Source organism: Castor canadensis, chromosome 10, assembly GCF_047511655.1.
Source record: "Castor canadensis chromosome 10, mCasCan1.hap1v2, whole genome shotgun sequence".
Classification (NCBI taxonomy): domain Eukaryota; kingdom Metazoa; phylum Chordata; class Mammalia; order Rodentia; family Castoridae; genus Castor; species Castor canadensis.
Genome location: NC_133395.1, coordinates 36,107,844 through 36,127,394, shown reverse-complemented (window position 1 = coordinate 36,127,394; position 19,551 = coordinate 36,107,844). Strand labels below are relative to the sequence as shown.

At 36.8% G+C, this 19,551-nt stretch overlaps 1 protein-coding gene across 8 annotated transcripts in view; it reads left to right on the top strand.

The window, feature by feature from the left end:
• Positions 1–66: 66 nt before the first annotated feature.
• Positions 67–19,551, top strand: part of Pibf1 (progesterone immunomodulatory binding factor 1) — a 183,142-nt gene continuing 163,657 nt past the window's right edge. For 4 of the 8 annotated variants that reach the window (XR_012436202.1, XR_012436201.1, XM_074043235.1 and 1 more), the window contains exons 1-5: positions 68–235; positions 1,259–1,552; positions 10,816–10,916; positions 12,593–12,791; positions 15,311–15,430. Coding sequence is in view for 3 of the 8 variants with exons in the window: in XM_074043235.1 (XP_073899336.1) it covers positions 1,301–1,552; positions 10,816–10,916; positions 12,593–12,791; positions 15,311–15,430 (672 nt within the window). In the remaining 5 variants the exon portion in view is untranslated. Of the gene's footprint in view, positions 236–1,258; positions 1,553–10,815; positions 10,917–11,436; positions 11,573–12,592; positions 12,792–15,310; positions 15,431–19,551 lie in introns of those variants that run through there. The other 4 variants (XR_012436203.1, XR_012436199.1, XR_012436204.1 and 1 more) reach the window with 3 other exon arrangements.

The window sequence follows — 19,551 nt, the reverse complement described above, 5'->3', positions numbered from 1 at the left end:
TGGTCCCTGGACTCGAGCTCCCAGCCTGCATTGCTGCCCGATCCACCGAGGATCCTGGTTGGCCGGGTTCCGGCGTGGGCACGTGCACGCCGCCGCTTCTTCCTGCTTCCTGGGTGCGCGGAGATGGTTGTCTTGGTGACCGCTGCTAACGGTCCGGGTCGCAGAGATTCCTTGTTGTGTGGCTGCCACCTGAGCTGCAGACTGGAGACGCTTTGGGTCCCCCGAAGTGGCAGAGGTGGGGTTGGTCGTGCCTTGGATGTGGAGCAGTTGAAACTCTTGGGGTAGCTTGCAGCCATCTGCCTCCCTTTCTTTCCCGCGCGGGGCAAAGAATGCTCTGGTGCAGCCAAGTTTGGGGCTTAGATTTCACCCCAGACGTGTGGAAGCCCCACTCTCTGGTCCTTTGTAATCTAGGGGAGGATTTGTCTTTGATTTCACTTTTTTTAAGGCCGAACTTACTGTAGTTCTCTTTCTCCTCCACATACCTCTTTCCTAACCGTTCCATTTGGAAAAACTGAAATGCAACATACCATGAGTAATTTTCATGTCGGGTAGTATATAAACAAGGGTGTTTCAAACATTTTTTGTGAAATAATTCTGAATTGTATTTAGAATATTCGGGTTTCTTTCTTTTTCTCCCGCTTGTTTTCCTTCTAGCTAGTCTTCCTGTTTTTGTGTCAGTGATAACCTATTTTTAAAATCTTCAGTGTGCTTCATTGCCGATAGAATAAAATTCGAACACATTCTGACATTTAAGATGCTTTCAGACTGTTTGGGGGTGGGGGCGGTGAACACTTCAGATTCACGGATTTGCTACAGCTACAATGGCTTCCCCCTCTATACAAACCTTCCTAGCTGCATGGTTTCCTCTTTTTACTACGCCTGTTCAAAACCCACAACATTTTTAAAACCCACCCCTGTGCAATCTTACCTTGACCAAACCAGAAGTCATTTACCTTTATTAGGTGCATTCTTGGGTACTAATGGCCTTTATCTTTGTCATGTACAGTTCTTTGTTTCCTCTAGATAAGATTCCTGTCCAGGAATTTTTAAATTTAAATTCGTAAGAGGGCTGAGTTCATAGTAGGATTTAGTGAATCGCTTGATATGAGCAGTAATTTAACTATAGTAATCATGCTTAGATTTGGGGTCCACCAAATTGCTTAACTATTTAGGGAATCTGTAGTACCTCATTAATACACTCTATGCTTTCTGTTATTGTTTCGGTATGTTTGAATTAATGTTTTTTTTTAATCTACAGAAAATTGAATTAGAAAAGAAAATTGACCCATAATAATAAAAAATGTCTCGAAAAATTCCTAAGGAGTCAAAAAAAGTGAACATTTCTAGTTCTTTGGAATCTGAAGATATTAGTTTAGAAACAACGATTCATACAGATGATATTTCCTCACCAGAAGATCGAGAGGGTAAAGTCAAAATCACCAGGCAGATAATTGAACGAAAAGAATTACTTCATAATATTCAACTACTGAAAATAGAGCTATCCCAGAAAAATATGATGATTGACAATTTGAAAATGGATTATCTTACAAAGGTAAGATCAGTTGTAAATTTTACTATTTGCGTGCTTTATTGTCTTTAAATTGCAGATAAATGAGAAATTTATATGCGTTATCTAAACTTAAACCAATACTCTTAATATTCCTTGTCCAGGACAGCCTTTTCATACTGAGTATTGAAAGGCAGAGTGATTTAATGTGAGCAAGAATTTTTTTTTTTCTTTCAGTACTGGGGCCTTAGGACTGCTAGGAGGCACTCTACCACGTGAGCCACTCTGCCAGCCTTGTTTTTTTTAGGTGAAATTTCTAGCCAAGTTTTCTGATTTACTGATCAAATTAGGACTGACTAGTTTGATAGGGAGAATCCAGATTGTAATTATATTATTGGATCTGTATTGTCTTTGCCCTAGAGATTTGATTTCTTTAGTTACTTTCCATTTGCTTGTTACTATGTTATATTAGGATGGGCACCATAGTCTTTAGCAAGTGGTGTTTGTCATGCAAATAGAGATGTACTGGTCCTTATTTTACTGCCTTATGCTTATTTACAATTAAAAAGTAGTTTATGGAAGACTCAGTAAAGTTTTCACTGCCCTTAAAAAGATACAGTATTTTAAGAAGATAGTTCTTCTTTTTTGCATTGCTGGGGTTTTAAGTCAAGACCTACACCTTGATCCACTCCACCAGCCTTTTTTTGTGACAGGTTTTTTTTTGAGATAAGGTCTCTTAATGAGTTTCATTATGACATTTTCATACATGTATATAATGTAGTTTGATCATAGTCACCTCTGTAGTACCTTCTCTTAATCTACTTCTAACTGGTCCCTTTCCTCTTCCCAAATACTCCTTCCTTCTATTTTCATATTTTTTTTAAATATCTAGATTCCATACAGAAAAGAAAACATACAATATTTGTCTTTTGAATCTAACTTAATATGATGCACTTAATATGATGATCTCCAGTTCCATCCATTTTGCCACAAATAATATAATTTCCTTCTTTATAGTTGAGTAAAGCTCCATTTTGTTTATATACCACATTTTCTTTATCATCCATTATAAGCACCTTGGCCGTTTCCATAACTTGACTATTGTAAATTGTATTGCAATAAATATGGATGTGAGGTATGCCGACTGGTAGCTCTATTTTTAGTTTTTTGAGGAAACTCCATACTAATTTCCATCGTGGCTGGAATAATTTTCCATCCCATCAGCAGTATATCAGTGTATCCTTTCTCCACAAATCCTCACCAGCATTTGTTGTTTGTTTTCTTGATGATAGCCATTCTGACTAGGGTAGAGTGGAATCTCAACATATTTTCCATTTACATTTCCCCACTGGCTAAGGCTGTTGAACATTTTCTCATGTACTTATTGGTCATTTGTACTTCTCTTGAGAACTGTTTACTTGCTTACTCATAAACTGATTGGATTATTTGTTCTTTTGGTATTTAATTTTTGAATTCCTTACATATTTTGGATATTAATCCCCCATCACCTGGCAAAGATTCTTTCTCATTCTGTAGGCTGTCTCTTCACTTTGGTAGTTATTTCCTTTTCTATGCTATGCAAAAGCTTTTTAATTTGATGCAATACCAATTATCAATTCTTGTTGTCATTTCCTGGCATACTGGAGTCCTATGCAAAAAGGCACTGCCTATACCATGAAGCATTTTCCCATAGTAGTTTCAAAGTTTCAGATCTTACATTAAGATTTTGATCCATTTTGAAGTGGTTTTTGTACAACATGAGAGATAGGGGTTCTAGTTCAGTGTTCTACATGTGTGTATCCAGTTTTCTCAACACCAACTGAGAAACACTCAGTACTGAGGATTACATCCAAAGTCTCCCACTCAAATGCTCTACAACCTGAACCATGCCCCCAGGTCTTTTTGTTTGTTTTTGAGATAGGGACTTGGTAATTTTGCTTTCTCAGGCTGGCTTCGAACTTGAAATTTTTCTGCCTGCTCCTCCTGAGTGTGATTACAGACATGTGCCACTATTTCCAACTAGAAGGCTGTCTATTCTCCAATGTATGGGTTTACTTCTGGGTCTTCCATTCTGGTCTTTGAGTCTGCTTTTGTGCTATTACCCTGCTGTTGTTACTATGGCTCTGAAGTATAATTTAAAATCTGGAATTATGATACCTTCAACATTACTCTTTTTGCTCAGATTGCTTTGGTTATTGAGGGTCTTTTGTGCTTCCATATGAATCTTTGGATTCTATCTTCTGTTTCTGTAAAGAATGTCATTGGAGTTTTAATGGGGATCATACGTTTGTGTAGTATAGTACAGCCATTTTCACAATACTAATTCTGCAGATCTCTAACCATGGAAGATCTTTCCTTCTGATGTCCTCTTCAATTTCTTTCTTCAGTGCTTTATCATTTTCATTGTAGAGTTCTTTTCACCTTCTCAGTTACACTTATTCCTAGGTATTTTTTTAAACTACTATTGAGTTTATTTCCTGATTTCTTTCTCAGCATGATTTTATTCTTTTATAAAGAAGCTACTAATTTTTATGTTGATTTTTTTATCTTGCCAATTTGTTAAAAGTAATTAGCAGATCTGAGAGTTTTCTGATGAAGTCTTTAAGGTCTTAAATATCAGATCATATAAACAGGAATGGTTTGACTTCTTTTCTTTTTGTATCCCTTTCTTTCTCTTGCCTTATTGCTCTGGCTAAGCATTTGTGCACTCTGTTGAAGAAGAGTGCAGAGTGAACACTCTGGTCCAGTTCTTGATTTTAAAGGGAATGGTTTCAATTTTTTGCCATACAATATAATGTTGGCTATAGATTTGTCATATATAATCTTTATGATATTGAAATATGATGCTTGTGTTTCTAATTTGTTCAAGGTTTTTACATGAGGGGTTGCTGAAGTTTATCAAAGGTTTTTTCTGCTTCTATTTAGATGATTCTGTGATTTTTGTCCTTGATTCTATTTATATCCTGTATTATGTTTATTGATTTGGATATTTTGAACCATCCTGTATCCTTGGAATGAAATCAGCTTGATCATACTGTGTGATCTTTTTAATGTGTTTTCTAATTCAGTTTATAAGTATTTTATTGGGAATTTTTGCCTCTATGTTTATCAGGGAAATTGGCCTATAGGATTTTTTTGTTGTTGTGTTCTTATCTGCTTTTGGTATTAGGCTATACAATTGGCTGAATTTGGAAGTGTTCCTTCCCCTTTTCTCCTCTTGGTTTAATTTTGGTATGTCATCTGTATCTTGAAATTTATCCTTCTAGATTTTCCAATTTCTTGAAATATAAGTTTCAAAATAGTTAATGCTCCACTGGCTTTCAGTGATGTCTACTGTAACATCCCTTTTTTCATCTCTAATTTTGTTAATTTGGGCCTTCTCTCTTTCTTTTAGGTAGTTTGGCTGAGGGTTTATCAATCTTTATGTTTTTAAAGAGTCAACTCTTTGTTTCATTGATCCTTTGTACTGTTCTATTACTCTCCGTTTAATTAATTTCTGCCCTAATCTTTATGGGTTTTTTTTCCCCACCCCATCTACTAATTGTGTGTTTGGCTTGTTCTTGTTTTTCTAAGAGCTTCAAGTGCACCATTAGTTTATTCGAAATATCTCTGATGTTTTTTTAAGGCAGACATTCATAGCTATAAATTTCACTCTTAGAACTGCCTTTGCTGTACCCCAAAGGTTCTGGTAAGTTGTATTTTCATTTTAGTCTAGGAATTTTTAAATTTCCACTCCAATTTCTTTAATGACTTGTTGATCATTCAAAAATGTATTGATCAATCTCCATATGTTTGTGTATTTCCTGTTGCTTCTCATGCTATTGATTTCTAGTTTCATTCTATTATGATCTGAAAATGTATAAGAAATTGTTTCAGTTTTCTTATTCGTTAATATTTTCTTTATGGCCTATAAAGTATTTTGGAGAAATTTCTATGGGAATGTCTATTCCGTAGCTACTAGATGCAGTATTCTGTAGATACCTGTTAAATCCATTATATCTGTGGTGGAATTTAATAACTCTAAGGTTTCTTTGTTAATTTTTTTTTCTGAACAATCTATTAATGTTATTGGGTATTGAAGTCATCTACTATTATTGTAGCTTATCTGTTCAGTAGTCTGGTAGTGTTTGTTGTCTGAAATTGAGTGCACCAACATTCAGCACATATGTATTTATGTTAGATCTTCTTAATGGATTATTTCCTTAATTAAAATGTATTGACCTTCTTTATTCCTTCTTACTACTTTTTGCTTTAAGTCCACTTTGTCAGATATGAATATAGCTACAATTGCTTGTTTTGGGGTTCCATTTTCTTATAATATCATTTTCCATCCTTTCACTTTGAGTCTATGTGTGAGTTTGCCAATGAAGTGAGTTTCTTATAAACAGAAAATAGTTGGATCTTGTTTTTAATCCATTCAGTCAGTCTGCATCTTTTAATTGGAGAGTTAAGTCCATTTACACTTAGGATTATTATTTTAAGATGTATACTAACTTCTTCCTTCTTAATATTAGAGGTTTTCTTGTTTGCTCAGTTAATGTTTGATTCTTCCTACAAGTGATTTGCTTATCTATTCTAATGAGATTTATTCTTTACTGAGCTCTCATGCTTTTGTATATCCTTCTTCCTTAAGTTTCTACAATACTGGATTAATGGCCATGAATTGTTTTAGTTTGTGCTTAATCATGGAAAGACTTTTATTTCTTCTGTTTTAAATGATAACTTTTCTGGATCTAGAAGTCTTGGTTGATAGTTACTTTGTTTCAGGGCCTGGTACATTGGTCTATGTTCTCCTTGCCTTTAGGTTTTCTACTAAAAGGTCTGCTATTCTGATAAATTTAGTTTGTAAGTAACTTGACCCTTCTCTTATAGGTTTCAGTGTTTTGGGTTTTATTGTTGTTGTTGTTACATACTCTTGGCATTTTAACTGTAATATGCCTTAGACAGGGTCTTTTCTAATCCTGTCTACTTGGGATTACAAATACCTCATGTTATTGGATGTCCATTTCTTCCCCTTTATTTGGGAAATTTTCTGCTGTGATTTCATTGAGAGAGATTTCTATGCTGTGTGTATTTGTAAGTTTGGTCTCTTTAATCTGTGGCAGAGGTCTTGGATGTTGTGGCCATGATTGCTTATTTTTTCCTGCAATCTAAATGTACTCATTCCTCAACCACTTCTATAGTCCCTGATAGTCTTTCCTCTGGCGGCTCTAGTCTATTGGTGATGCTTCCCATTGAGTTTCTTCTTTGACTTACTGAACTTTTCATATTCCAGGGTTTTTTGGGGAGTAGGGATGTTTGTTTGTTTTGTTTTCTCTACTTCTGTGATGAATTTCTCATTCAAGTTGTTGACTTTCTTGTCCAGTTCCTGAAATAACTTGTTTACTTCATTCATCTGTTTATTCAAATCCTTTATGGTGATTAATAATTTTTAAAACCAGACTTTTATACTTTTTGGCATTTCAGTCTTCTTATTTTACCTTATTTTATTTTTATTGCTGTGCTGGGGGTACATTGTGGCATTTATAAGAGTTCTTACAATATATCATAGTTGAATTCACCCCCTCCATCATTCTTATTTATCAGTCTTTTTAATATCTTTGGATTTTGAAGAATTGTGAACTTTTGGAAGAGTCATGTTAACTTACTTTTCCATATTTCTTGTGTTTCTAAGTTGCAATTTGTTGGGATGGATATCTCTTCCAGTTTTATTCAGAGGTCTTATTAGTGATCAGCCTTTTCTTGGGGACTCAATTCCCAATACTGTTGAGAAAGGAGAAAACAAACCAGTAACAGCAATAACACTATTTTGACTGCTGCAGTATGTGGACTGAGAGCTGGGCTTGTCAGGGTGAGTTGTTAGCTTGAGGATATATTCAGTTTAGAAGCTTCCCTTCATTGTGTACCCATTGCTGCTGCTAGCCCCAAAGAGCTTTGCAGGCTGTCTGTTGGGCACATTCCCCTCACTCCACAGGCTCCCCAGTTTATGTACCTATGAATGGCAAGTGTCCAAGCCTAGGGGTATCCCCCAGGTGTGTTGGAGAATGGGGAAAGCAAACAGAGCACTGAGATATGCACTAGGGGAAAGGGAGGGAGGATAAGGGAGAGACTGAGGGAACCCAGCACTTTGCCTGCCAGTCGTAGTGCTTTCAGATCATGCCCAATAGTGAACCATCTTGTAGGAGGGAGGGGCAAAGGAAATGGAGCAATCACATGGACCTGAGCATTGATTTCTCAGACCTGCCTGGCAGCAAACCAGGAGGCAGCACTGGAGGCCACTCTATCTGCGGGCCAGAAGCTGGGAGCTGTTAGTGTATGCTGTGATCCCAGGTGATGGGGCTCACTCCTTGCCAAGGAGAGCTGCATCATTGGCCACAGTGCTCTTTATAGTCCAAGCTCCCTGCTGCCTAAACTTCTCAGTGGGTCCATGTCCAGCCTTTCCCCTCTCCACAATTGCCTCTCCTGGCTGTCCCCCTACCCCCATTGTTTTCAGATCCCCAGAATAGTCCAATCTCAAACAATAGGCACTTTCTCACTATGGTGCTCTCTGAGGTGTAGGGAGTGACAAAATAGATTTCTTGAATGCTAGCCTGTCACTTAGGAGTCACTGTCACCCCAAATCCCCATACTGAATTAACGGCTTGCCAGAACTTTGGACTAATCCTGTGGCTAGAGCTACCTCTCTGTTTCACCAGGGCTGTTTGACTTACCTTGTGGTTTTAGCTTTGGCTTCCCCTCCCCCCTGGGGATCCTGCCTGGGTTGGAACTGTAGGCTGTTGCCTACCTTAGTCTGTGTACCATTTCTGATTTATGAGCTTCTCAGCTGTCCTGTCCTCTCTTTTGTGATTCCTTGTGTTCTTCCCTTCTTCTCTTCTCTTATATAGTCTGTCCTTTGTTAACCTAACTCTTCTCATTCACAGAGTCACACTTAGGAAGCTTCGAATCTACCATCTTACCCCGAAAGTCAAAGGAGAAAATCTTTTCTTTCTAATGGCAACTCCTCCACTTTTGTTTGTTCTTGGTCTCAGTTCTTCCTACCCCCACCTACCCATTTCATTGTTTCGTTTATAACTTTCTCTTGTTAACTAAGTCTTCTGCTTTTGCTCTTGCCTGCTTATACTACCATACTTCAGTGTCTTGCCACTAGAGAAAAATGGTTTTTTTGTTCGGAAATTGAATTTAGGACCTTGTGCATGTTAGGTAAACATTCTACCACTGAGCTATACCCTCAGCTCAAAAAACATTTCTTGACGGTGCCTTACTAGAAAATAAGATATTCAGAATCTCAAGGTCCTATTGAAGTAGAGAAATAATTTAGGTGAACTTAGAAAATTATTAATTACTGGCATTGAGTGCTTATGCTGTGCTGACACTGTTCTAAGAGCTTCTTGTGTGTTGTCTCATGCAGACCTCAGAAAAACCCTTTAATATATTGGTTCTTTTTCTGAGAAAGGAGTCTTTCTTGACCCGTCACATTAATGAACCAATATAGTTATAGAGTAATGAATCAATAGTCTTAGGCTTCTACCTGTCACTTTGTGTCTTATTCCATTTGAGCTGCTAGAACAAAATACTACAGACTCAATAGCATGTAAACAATAGGAATTTATTTTGCATAGTTCTGAAAGTTGGAAAATCTAAGATCAGTGTACCAGTATGGTCAGGCTCTAACCCTCTCTGAGTTGTATACTTATTATTATTTTTTTTTTGAGGTACTAGGGTTTGAACTCAGAGTCTTGCATTTGCTAGGCAAGAACTCTACCACTTGAGCCACACCCGTAGCCCTTTTTTCTTTAGTTTATTTTTCAGATAGGCTCTTGTGGTTTTGCCTTGACTGGCCCCAGACCATGATCCTCCTCTAGTTAGCCTCTGCTGACTAAATTACTGGATGACAGGCATGAGTTCCCACACCCAGACCCTGGGCTATATACTCTTACTGGGTCCTCACATTGCAAAAGGGAGACCTAGCTTTCTGAGGTCTCTTTTTTAAGGGTTGTAATTGCAGTCATGGTAACACCATTCATAAAACCCACTCCCCATCCCAGTTACATTAGTGATTAGGTTTTAATATAAATTGGGGGGAGGGAGCACAGATACTTAAGAAGCACAATAAATTAAAATAGTATTCTCATTTTTTCACCCCCTCTATTTTATATAACTTACATATGTGTGCATGGGTGCATCCATAGGCACACCTGACTTTGCTGGATTTTTGTTTGTTTCCTTTAATAGACAAGGACATATTTGTATTGTATTACTGTTGTATCTCCAGCATTTAGAACAGTGTCTGGTTCACACCAAATGCTTACTGTTTCACACCATGCTGTCAAGTAAGATGAATATTCAGAAATAACTGCTGGATTGGGCATTACAGACTTTGACAAGAATAGTCAAACAAATCTGTTGAACTTCACTCTGAAAACAAAGAAATGGTATCTAAACAGAATTGGGGTGATCAAAGTAATAATTGTTGTTTTGTTAATGGGAGATGGAGCATGCTTGCATAGTGATAGGGATGATCCAAGGAGGAGGGGGAACTTGATTTTGCAAGAGGATCTATTTGAATATGTTAAGGATTGACCATTAAATTCATCTAATTTAAAAGACAAACAAGAATTGCCTGGTTGAAATGGAGGAGTTTCCAAAATAGACTAAAGCAAAAACCAAGTTCATGAGGATCCTCTGAAGGTTTTAAACTGGGGGAATAAAATTTTGTCTTTAAAGATACAATAAAGGAAGATACAAGAGAAAGTTGGTAAAACTTTATGCAGGGAAGCTAGTGAGGAAACTGTTATAATAGTCTAGGCAAGAATATCAAACATGACTCAGACTTTTTTTTTTTTTTTTTTTCGCTTTGGGGGCTAGAGAGATTTGGTACATTCACTAGCTATTCATTTTGTTTTGGATAATTCTAGTGTCACCATGTAGTAGTAAATGTAAGACGTATAGTAGTCAGATAAACTGGCCTGGTATATTAATGCTGAGTCTAGTCTGGAAATAATTGCATAGGTAAGGCTCTAGCATGATATCTCCATTGTCAATGAACTTCATAGTTAATGTGAGTTAAGGGGAGGAAAAAAAAAACCTTCTTGATAGCTGAGCAAAAAACATTTATGATTTAGTGGTTTCAAACCATAGTTTGAGCAGTCTTTGCTGTTTGCGGACACAACCATTACAAAAAAATAAATAAACCTTTCTACTTTTATCCTGTTTATTTTATATGGCTTTTAGAGATATTTTTAAACTGAAATTTTTCTTTATGATAAATTTGATAATTGAACAGTAACTACCTTATTCTCTCCACTAAGATTGAAGAATTGGAGGAGAAACTTAATGATGCACTTCACCAGAAGCAGCTCCTAACTTTGAGATTAGATAACCAACTGACTTTTCAACAGAAGGACGCTAAGTAAGAAAAGTTCTTTTTTTTAAATCTACTTAGCAATTAAAAGTAATTTATTCCTTGTTTATGTATGTTATCATGAGCTAAAATAGGGAAACTTTAAATCAGAGATGGTTACAATTTTCATTTCCAGCCTACCAAGAAAATAGCTTACATGATACAGTATACAAAATATGTAAAATCTTTTTTTTTAAAGACTCCACTATTAAACTGCCTTTTAAAAACATTATCTGACCAGTTATTTGCTCCTGTCACATTAGATCATGGATCTCAAACCTTAACATGCATCATAACATCTGGAGGGCTTGTTTAAAAAGATAATTAGATCCAGACCCCAGAGATTCTGACTTGGGGTGGGTGCTGAGAGTTTCTGCCAGGTTATGCTGATACTGTGGGGACAGCACTTTGTTAGACCTTTTTTCAGACTGAATAATTCAGTTAAGAGGGTGGTTAGGCGGCTTTTGTGGTGCTGCTATTGATTGCTGATGGTTGTAAAACATGATTGGGTTCTTTATGTATTTTGAAGGTAGAACTGACCAGATGTCCTGATGGATTAGATGTGGGGTTTAAGAGAAAAAGAAGTGTCAATGTACATGAACATTTTTGGCCTGAGTTTATAAAAAAGATAGAATGGCTGTCAACCAAGAAGAAGCCACAATTAAGTAAGTTTGTGAGTGAAGAGCAGGAGTCCAAGTTGGGATGCTTTACAAATCCATGTGAAGGTACATGAAAAGCTTGGTCTGGAGGTACAACTCTGAGAGTCACTAGAATGTGTCCAGTATTTATTGTGAGGCTGGATGAATTGCTAAGTGGGTGAATATAGACAGAGAAAGGGATCGAGTGCTTCAATGTCAAGACAAAGGAGACTGAGAATATGCTAGAGTAAAATGGAAAAGTGAAGAGAGGTGGTGTCTTGAAGGCCAGGTGAAGAAAGCATATCAAGGAAAGAGATAAATATATCAAGTGCCATGAGAAGAACTAAGAATTCATTATTAGCCACTGAGTATAGACAACTTTTGAGCAGTTTTGCTCCACAAGATATTAAACAAATGGAAAAGTGAAGTGGGGTTAATAGTTGTATTTTTATTTATTCATTTGCTTAAAAATAAAAACAGCAGCATGTTTGTCTATGAATGGAAGTAGTGTAGTAAGGAGAGGAGATAAGATTGTTATTTCCTGCTTAAAATCTTTGGGTAGGCAACTAGTAGTAACAATGTCTGCTATATATATTCTTTAAGAATGATGAGTATGTGTAGATTAATCTTATTAGTTGAATGAATACATTATGGTGTTTCAGTACTTCCATCTTAAAGAACTGTTTGTTCCCTTGAAGAACGATGATGAAAGAGAAATTAAAATTACTTCAATAAGTAGGGTCTAAAGCAGATGTATAACACTTAAAAACTTAAGCAAAGGAAATGTATAATTTTATAATTTGAATTTTTTAAATTATTGTTTAAGGATATAAGTTCTCTAATAATTTATGTTACTACACATTTACTAATTTGCATGTAATTGTTATTTCATTTTTAACTAGTTAAGTAAATAAGCATTCAGCAGGAGCCAGGAATACTATTGGACTCCACATTTCCTCATTTTATGTTACTATAAATGGAAAACCTTAAGAAAATTAAATCTCAATGATTTTTTTAAAGCTTGCCATAAATTCTCTCTTAATATAGAAAATATCAAGAACTAGTGAAACAAGAAATGGAAACCATTTTATTGAGACAGAAACAGCTAGAAGAGACAAATCATCAGCTAAGAGAGAAAGCTGGAGATGTTCGTCGAAACCTGCGTGACTTTGAGTTGACAGAAGAGCAATATATGAAACTAAAAGCTTTTCCTGAAGATCAGCTTTCTATTCCTGAATATGTATCTGTAAGTGTCTAGGATCATTTAAAAAAAAAAGCTCCATGTATTTTCAAACTAAAATTTGCCATTTATGTAGCAAATGATAAGTCATTTTTTGACCCTGATCTGAAGATGGTGAGTTCAGATCCCCAAATTTTAAAGGGTCCTGGCCATTGATCTTCAAAGTCAGAAAATAAATAGGACTGTGAAGTTATAAACCACATAGTCCATAGAAACAAAAATGGGAAACTACAAAGATGAACCACAGATTAGTTGTGGCCTGAGATTTCTTACAAGTAGTAGGGAGGGCAGGGTTGGTGTGCTTGTAAAAGGGTGGGCCTTGTGATGGTGGCTTAGTTCAGCATCTAAACTGCAGTGTGTTGGTTATACAGAGCTACACTTGGGATTAATCTATGGCAGTGACCTCAAATTAAGTGGTGTCAGCATCCCTTCTGAGTCCAAAAATTATTGATGACCCCCAAAGAGCTATTGTTTGGATGGGTATATCTATTAGGTATAGATTTGCCATATTAGAAATTAAAACTGAGAATTTTCTTTTTAAATACAAGAAGAGCTGGATGTGATGATATAACCCTGGAGTCCTAGCTATTTGAAAGGCTGGGGCAGGAGGAGGCCTTGAGTCCAGGAGTTTGAGGTGAATAGACTGGGCAATTTAGCAAGACCCCATCTTAAAAAAAAAAAAAGGAAGACCAACAAAAAACCTACAGGTTAACATTTCATTGGCATTAATATCCATCATGGATTATAAACATGTGAGAGAATGAGAGTGAAATAAGAAAAAGTAAATCCTAATATTTTTAGGAAAATAGATTTCATCTTGTGAATTATCTGGAAGAGTCTCAAAGTAGCAGAGTGGACAGGGGCCAGGAGTCCCCAAAGTACAAATTGAGAACTGCTTGAGGCTTGCTTGATTTTTTTCCCCCACATTTTCTGTTTGGGTAGATGCAAGGATTCACTATGAATATGTATGTAAAATGCTTAGCACAGTGCTTAGTCCACTGTCTTTGCTATGGTAGGAGTTGATGTTCTTGGTTCTTGATGGATGAAGGTTTCTAGATCAGCGATTTCAAATGAAATGCAGTGTTACCTTTTGTCCATCTTTTTTATTTCAAATGCATCAATTATAGTTTTTCTGCCCAAAGTATACTGTCCTAAACAAATATTTCAAGTTATGTCATTGAGGCTTTATCCATAGTCAATATAAAGTATTCTACTGGTGGCAGTTGTACACATTTTTGCTTTCTTATTTCTTATTTTTTCATCTTTTGTCTTCATAGACAACATTATTTTAAGAAAATAATTATTTGTAGATTAAGTATGTCAAGCTAAAGGCCAGCCTTAGACTTTCCCTCTTAGCAGATATCATATATATGTTTAAGGAATTTCAGATTTTATGCCTATATAGTAAATAATCTGTAAATATTCTTTTCTAACTCACTGATGGCTTCCTAGTTTTATAGTACCTTGTCAGATGGGACACTTTACCAAGTGAGGGCAGGCAAATACCCCTGAAAAAATTATGAGTGAGAAAAGAGATCTGAACTGAATGGAAGTAATGATATGAAAGACGCCTCCTGATTCATCCTAATTATCCCTTAAACTGCAGTGATGCTGTATGGGAAAGCTTTGCCAAGAGCCTGGGATAAAAACAAAGAATAGATTGTTCATTAAATGTTGGTTGATTGTCACTATTTATATTTAGGCATTAGAGATAGACCAGTGTACAAGCCAGACAAAAATTACTGCCTTCATAGAGCTCCCATTCTGGTGGAAAAAAATAGCCAATAACTTAAAAATGGAATAAGTTGTATGGAGAAGAGAGCAGTCATGGAAAATAGAGAGTTTAATTTGTAGATATTTCCTTTTATTACAGATAATTTGATTTCTCAATGAAACTTATCAATTGGGAGTACATTCCAAGACACTGCCCAGTGGCCGCCTAAAATTTTAGTTAGTACTGAATTCTTCAGAGTATAGTCTGGTTCTTTTATATACATGCATACTTGTGATAAAGCTTAATTTATAAATTAGGCAGTATAAGGGATTGATAACCTCTGGATCCTTTTAGCTCACGCCTGTAATCCTAGCTACTTGGGAGGCTCAGATAGGGAGGATCATGGCTTGAGACCAGCCCAGACAAGTTTGCAAGACCCCATCTCCAAAGTAATCAGAGTAAAATGGACTGGAGGTGTGGCTCAAGCTGTAGAGCACCTGCTTTGCAAGAGTGATACCCTGAGTTCAAACCCTAGTCCTACCAAAAAAAAAAGAGAGACTGATAACGATAACTAATGATAAAATCAAACAATTATGACAGTATACCTTAATAAAAAGCACTTAAAACTTACGAATTTTTTATTTCTGGAATTTTCCATTTAAAATTTTCAGACAACAGTTAACTGAGAGTAACTTAAATCGCAGAAAGTACAAGCGTGGATAAGGACTAGCCAACATACCGCAAATTGGCAAACTTGAATTGCAATTTGTATCTCAAGACTGCTTATTAACTTGATTTTTTTTTTTTTAAGGTTCGGTTCTATGAACTAGTGAATCCATTGAGAAAAGAAATCTGTGAACTACATGTGAAAAAGAATGACCTATCAGAAGAATTAAATACAAATAAAGTCCAACTGAAGCAACTGACAGAGGTTTGTATGGCTTTGATCACTGGTGGGAAGAAGTGCCAATTTTTTAAGACTTATGATAAGGAATATAAAAGTGATAGAAAAATAGACAAAACAGGCTAGGCACCGGTGGCTCAAGCCTATAATCCTATCTACTTGAGAGGCAGAGATCAAGAGGATCATGGGTTGAGGCCAGCATGGGCAAATAGTTCGCAAGACCCTATCTTGAAAAACACCAACACAAAAAAGGACTGGTAGAGACTAGAAGAGTGGCTCAAGTGGTAGAGTGCCTGCCTCCCATTGCATGAGGCCCTGAGTTCAAACCCCAGTGCCCCTCACCCCATAAAAGGGTACATGAATGGGACTAAGGAATCGTGACTGCTGCAGTTCTGTATGAGTAGTAAACAGGAGGTTAAATTGGAAATAGGCATCTTAAAAGCCGAGAGGTAAGTGTGTGGTCCTGATGTGTAACCCCAAGTTTAGCAGTTGCCACTGTAACTCATTTTCATAATCAACTGCTTTTGAAATCCTGAACTGAGTCATATCTGAAAGTTGCTAATGGAATTCTCAAAACATATTCCCACGAGTTTATTTAATATTTTATCTATTTGTAATATTACTCTTTCAGGGACATAGACAAGAAACAAAAACTGTAGGCCAGGAGTCTCTTAATAATTAATAAGAAGACAAGGGATACTTTTGGCTTGCTACTAGAGTGACTCAGAACTCTGATTTGCCTAGGACAGTGCCTGGTCTATAAGTATCAGTTTCTCCCCAGTCATTTTCATTGGTGTCCCATTCTAATTAATAAATTAGCTGGTCAGTGTACTTACAGCTCTTTTAAACAAGGATGGACTAATAATTAGCTTCACTACAGCATTGATCAGATATCCAAGAACACTGTCATGTAGTTATATAGTCTGCTATGAAAAAGTAGTCATAGATTGATTATTGTACTCTGTAGCAGTTAAAATTGGGATAGCTGGTTCCTTCAAGGATTGCATCACTCTAGAAGGAAAATACAGTTATATTTTGCAAAATAAGTCTGTTGAAGTTCTTCATTATGGGCTAGCCATGTTTGTGGTGTGAAAGGGAGCTACTGTCTATCATTTGTCTTCTTTACCAAATACATGTAACTCTTTAATACCTGTTCTGCGCACTCTTCCTGACATTAGCAGCTCCAGTAAGGAGAATGATGCTGTGCTCGTCATGCAAGAGTGAACACAAGAGAGGCTTATTTGCCCTTGGAGTGTTGACATTCTGGTAGGTTAGAGTTAGAGCATTAGAGGACATCTTGCATGCTCATTCATTCTGTGACTTTACGCAAGTCATTTGACATTTCTTTGCAAATGAAGAAGATAATACCATTTGTTCTTTCATTTCATTGGATTGCCCATGTTTCTGTTCCAAAATAAAAACATTTTAGCAAAGTTGCATAAAAATATTTATTTTTTGTCCTATTTCAAGGGCAGATTTTATATCAATGATTTATTATACAGAAGTAAATCTTTATAACTTAGTTTGTATTTTTTTTCTTTTTTCTGGTCCTGGAGTTTGAACTCAGGGCCTCATGCTTACTAGGCAAGCACTCTTCCACTTTCATCCATACTCCAACCCTTTATTGCTTTAGTTATTTTTCAGGGAGGGTCTTGAGTTTTACCTGGGGCCTGTCTCAGACCATAATCCTCTTACCAACAGCTTCCTGCCAAGCTGGATTCACAGGTGCATGCCACCATGCCCAGTTTATTGATTCAGATTGGGGGCGGGAGGGGGAGTTCTTTCAGTAATTATTTTGCCCAGGCTGGCTTATAACCTTGGTCCTCCAAATCTCCACCTCCTGAGTAGATAGGACTACAGGCTTGAGCACGCTTCCTAGCAGTGGTACTAAGGTTGAAACTCAGCCTCACACTCGCTGGGCAAGTGATGTACCACTTGAGCCATGCCTCAAACCCTTTTTGCTTTTAGTTATTTTTTAGATAGGGTCTCATGCTTTTGCCCAGGATCACCTTGTACCATGATCCTCTTTCCTTTGCTTCCTATGTAGCTGTGGTTACAGTCATGAATCTCCATGCACCATTTTTTCTTTGAGATAGGATCTCACTAACATTTCTGCCTGGACTGGCCTGAAACCACAGTCCTTCAATCTCTGCCTCCCAAGGAGCTGAGATTATAGGCCAGAGCTACCATGTCTGGCTAATTTATATTTTTAGTATTCTACCTTGGTACATGATTAGTACTAGGTAGAATTTACTTAAGTAATAGTATAGAGCCAATATTACATGCAAAATAAAGGTTCAGCTCCCTTCCTATCCTCAGAGGAACAATGATGCCAGCAAAAACATTCCTAGGGAGGGAGATGTCCTCCTGTTTGGAGTTTATGCTGGTATTGTTTTGTTTCCTTCTGCTCATGTGCCTCATGGTACAAGGAAAGAAAGAAGAAAGGGATTACTAGGGAAGAGTCCATTAGACGAGTTTTCAGACTTGGTTCCTTAGTACCTATGATACCTCAGCATCTCTCAAAGGATTTATGGGCCTGGGGGGGGGAGTGCGGCTGGAGGAACTTCCTGTCATTGTTTCTATCAACTCATCTCTTTTATAATCATTTTAATATTAAAGAGTGATTTCTCTTGAACAAATGATTCCTTGCAGCTCTACAATTAGCATTAATAAGAGATAGATTTTTGCTGCATGATAAAGCAAGTCTTTGCTTTTCAGACTCAAAGTTCAGTAATGACTTTATATCTCAGATTTAGATTGTTTCAGTCTTGCTAACAAAGATGCTGTTGACTCAGGGGTCCTTGGTGTTTTGATGTACTAATTACTCTTGAACATTGAAACATTTTTGAAATTTGTATTAGGGCTCTCCAGAGAAACAAAAGTAACATGGTGCATGTGTGGGTGGGAAGGAGGGTAGGTGGCTTGTACAGTTGTGAAATTTGGGCAAGTCCAAACTCTAGGGTAGGCTAGCAGGCTGCTACCCAGGGAAGAGCTGTAGTTTAAGTCCAAAGGCAGTCTGGCAGAATTCCATCCTTTGTGGGGTTGTGGCGGGGCGGGGCAGGGGGGTTGTTTGGTTGGTTGGTTGTTTATGAAAGATCTCAACAATTTAAATGAGGTCCCTACATTATGGGGAGCAATGTGTTTTATTCAGAGTTAACTGATTTAAATGTTAATCTCCTCTTAACAAACAGAAGAACCTTTATAGAAATATCCAAAATAATAATGTTTGATCAATGAACTATGGCCTAGCAAAGTGCACACGTGAATTTAACCATGCACAAATTTGTCTCTGAAAGGTTTATCACCTCTCAGCTGAAATTGTAATCCTCTATTTTAAACCCTTTTGTAAATTTATTAACAATTATCAACAGAGAATTAAATCAAAATCAGGAGAAAATAAACAATATCCTCTATATTTAATAAAAGGCATTAGAAATTCAGAGAATGTGATATAAAAATAATAGAATGAATTTTATGTTAAGGCCATTCTTAACTTTTTTTTTTCCTGTCAGTACTAGAGTTTGAACTCAGGACCTCACCTTTGCTAGGTAGGTGTTACACTGTCCATTTTGTCCATGTCTCCAGTCCATTTTGCTCTGGTTATTTTGGAGATGGAGGTTTCACAAACTAGTTTCCCAGGCTGGCCTCAAACCACAATCCCCCTGATCTCAGCCTCCCACATACCTAGGATTACAGCCATGAGCCATCAGTACCCAGCTCTTTTGGATAAATTCTTAAGCATGGAATTTTTAACTGCTAGAATTTTAACTTGATTGTTTAGTAGAGCTTTTATTTCTAGGCCGTTTGTTTATTATGAACATGTTTTCCTTTATACCATTCAGAATAACTTATTGCAATGTCTGGGTTGCCTCAAGAGATGGACTGTTATTTGCCTTTTCTAAGGATATATCACATGTTCCTATTTCTTCAGAAGTCAACTAACTTCAAAATTTTTTATTTAAATCAAAGAGTTAAGTTTGGATAATAACATTTGACATGTTATGGAGACAGCATTTCCTATTCTCTGGACAGTACTGACATTTTATTTTAGAAGATTAGTTTGATTGTACTCAATGCATAGTCTTATGTCTCTTGATCAGCACACAATTCAGATTTTTTTTTTCTTAATAGAACAATATGGAGTCTGC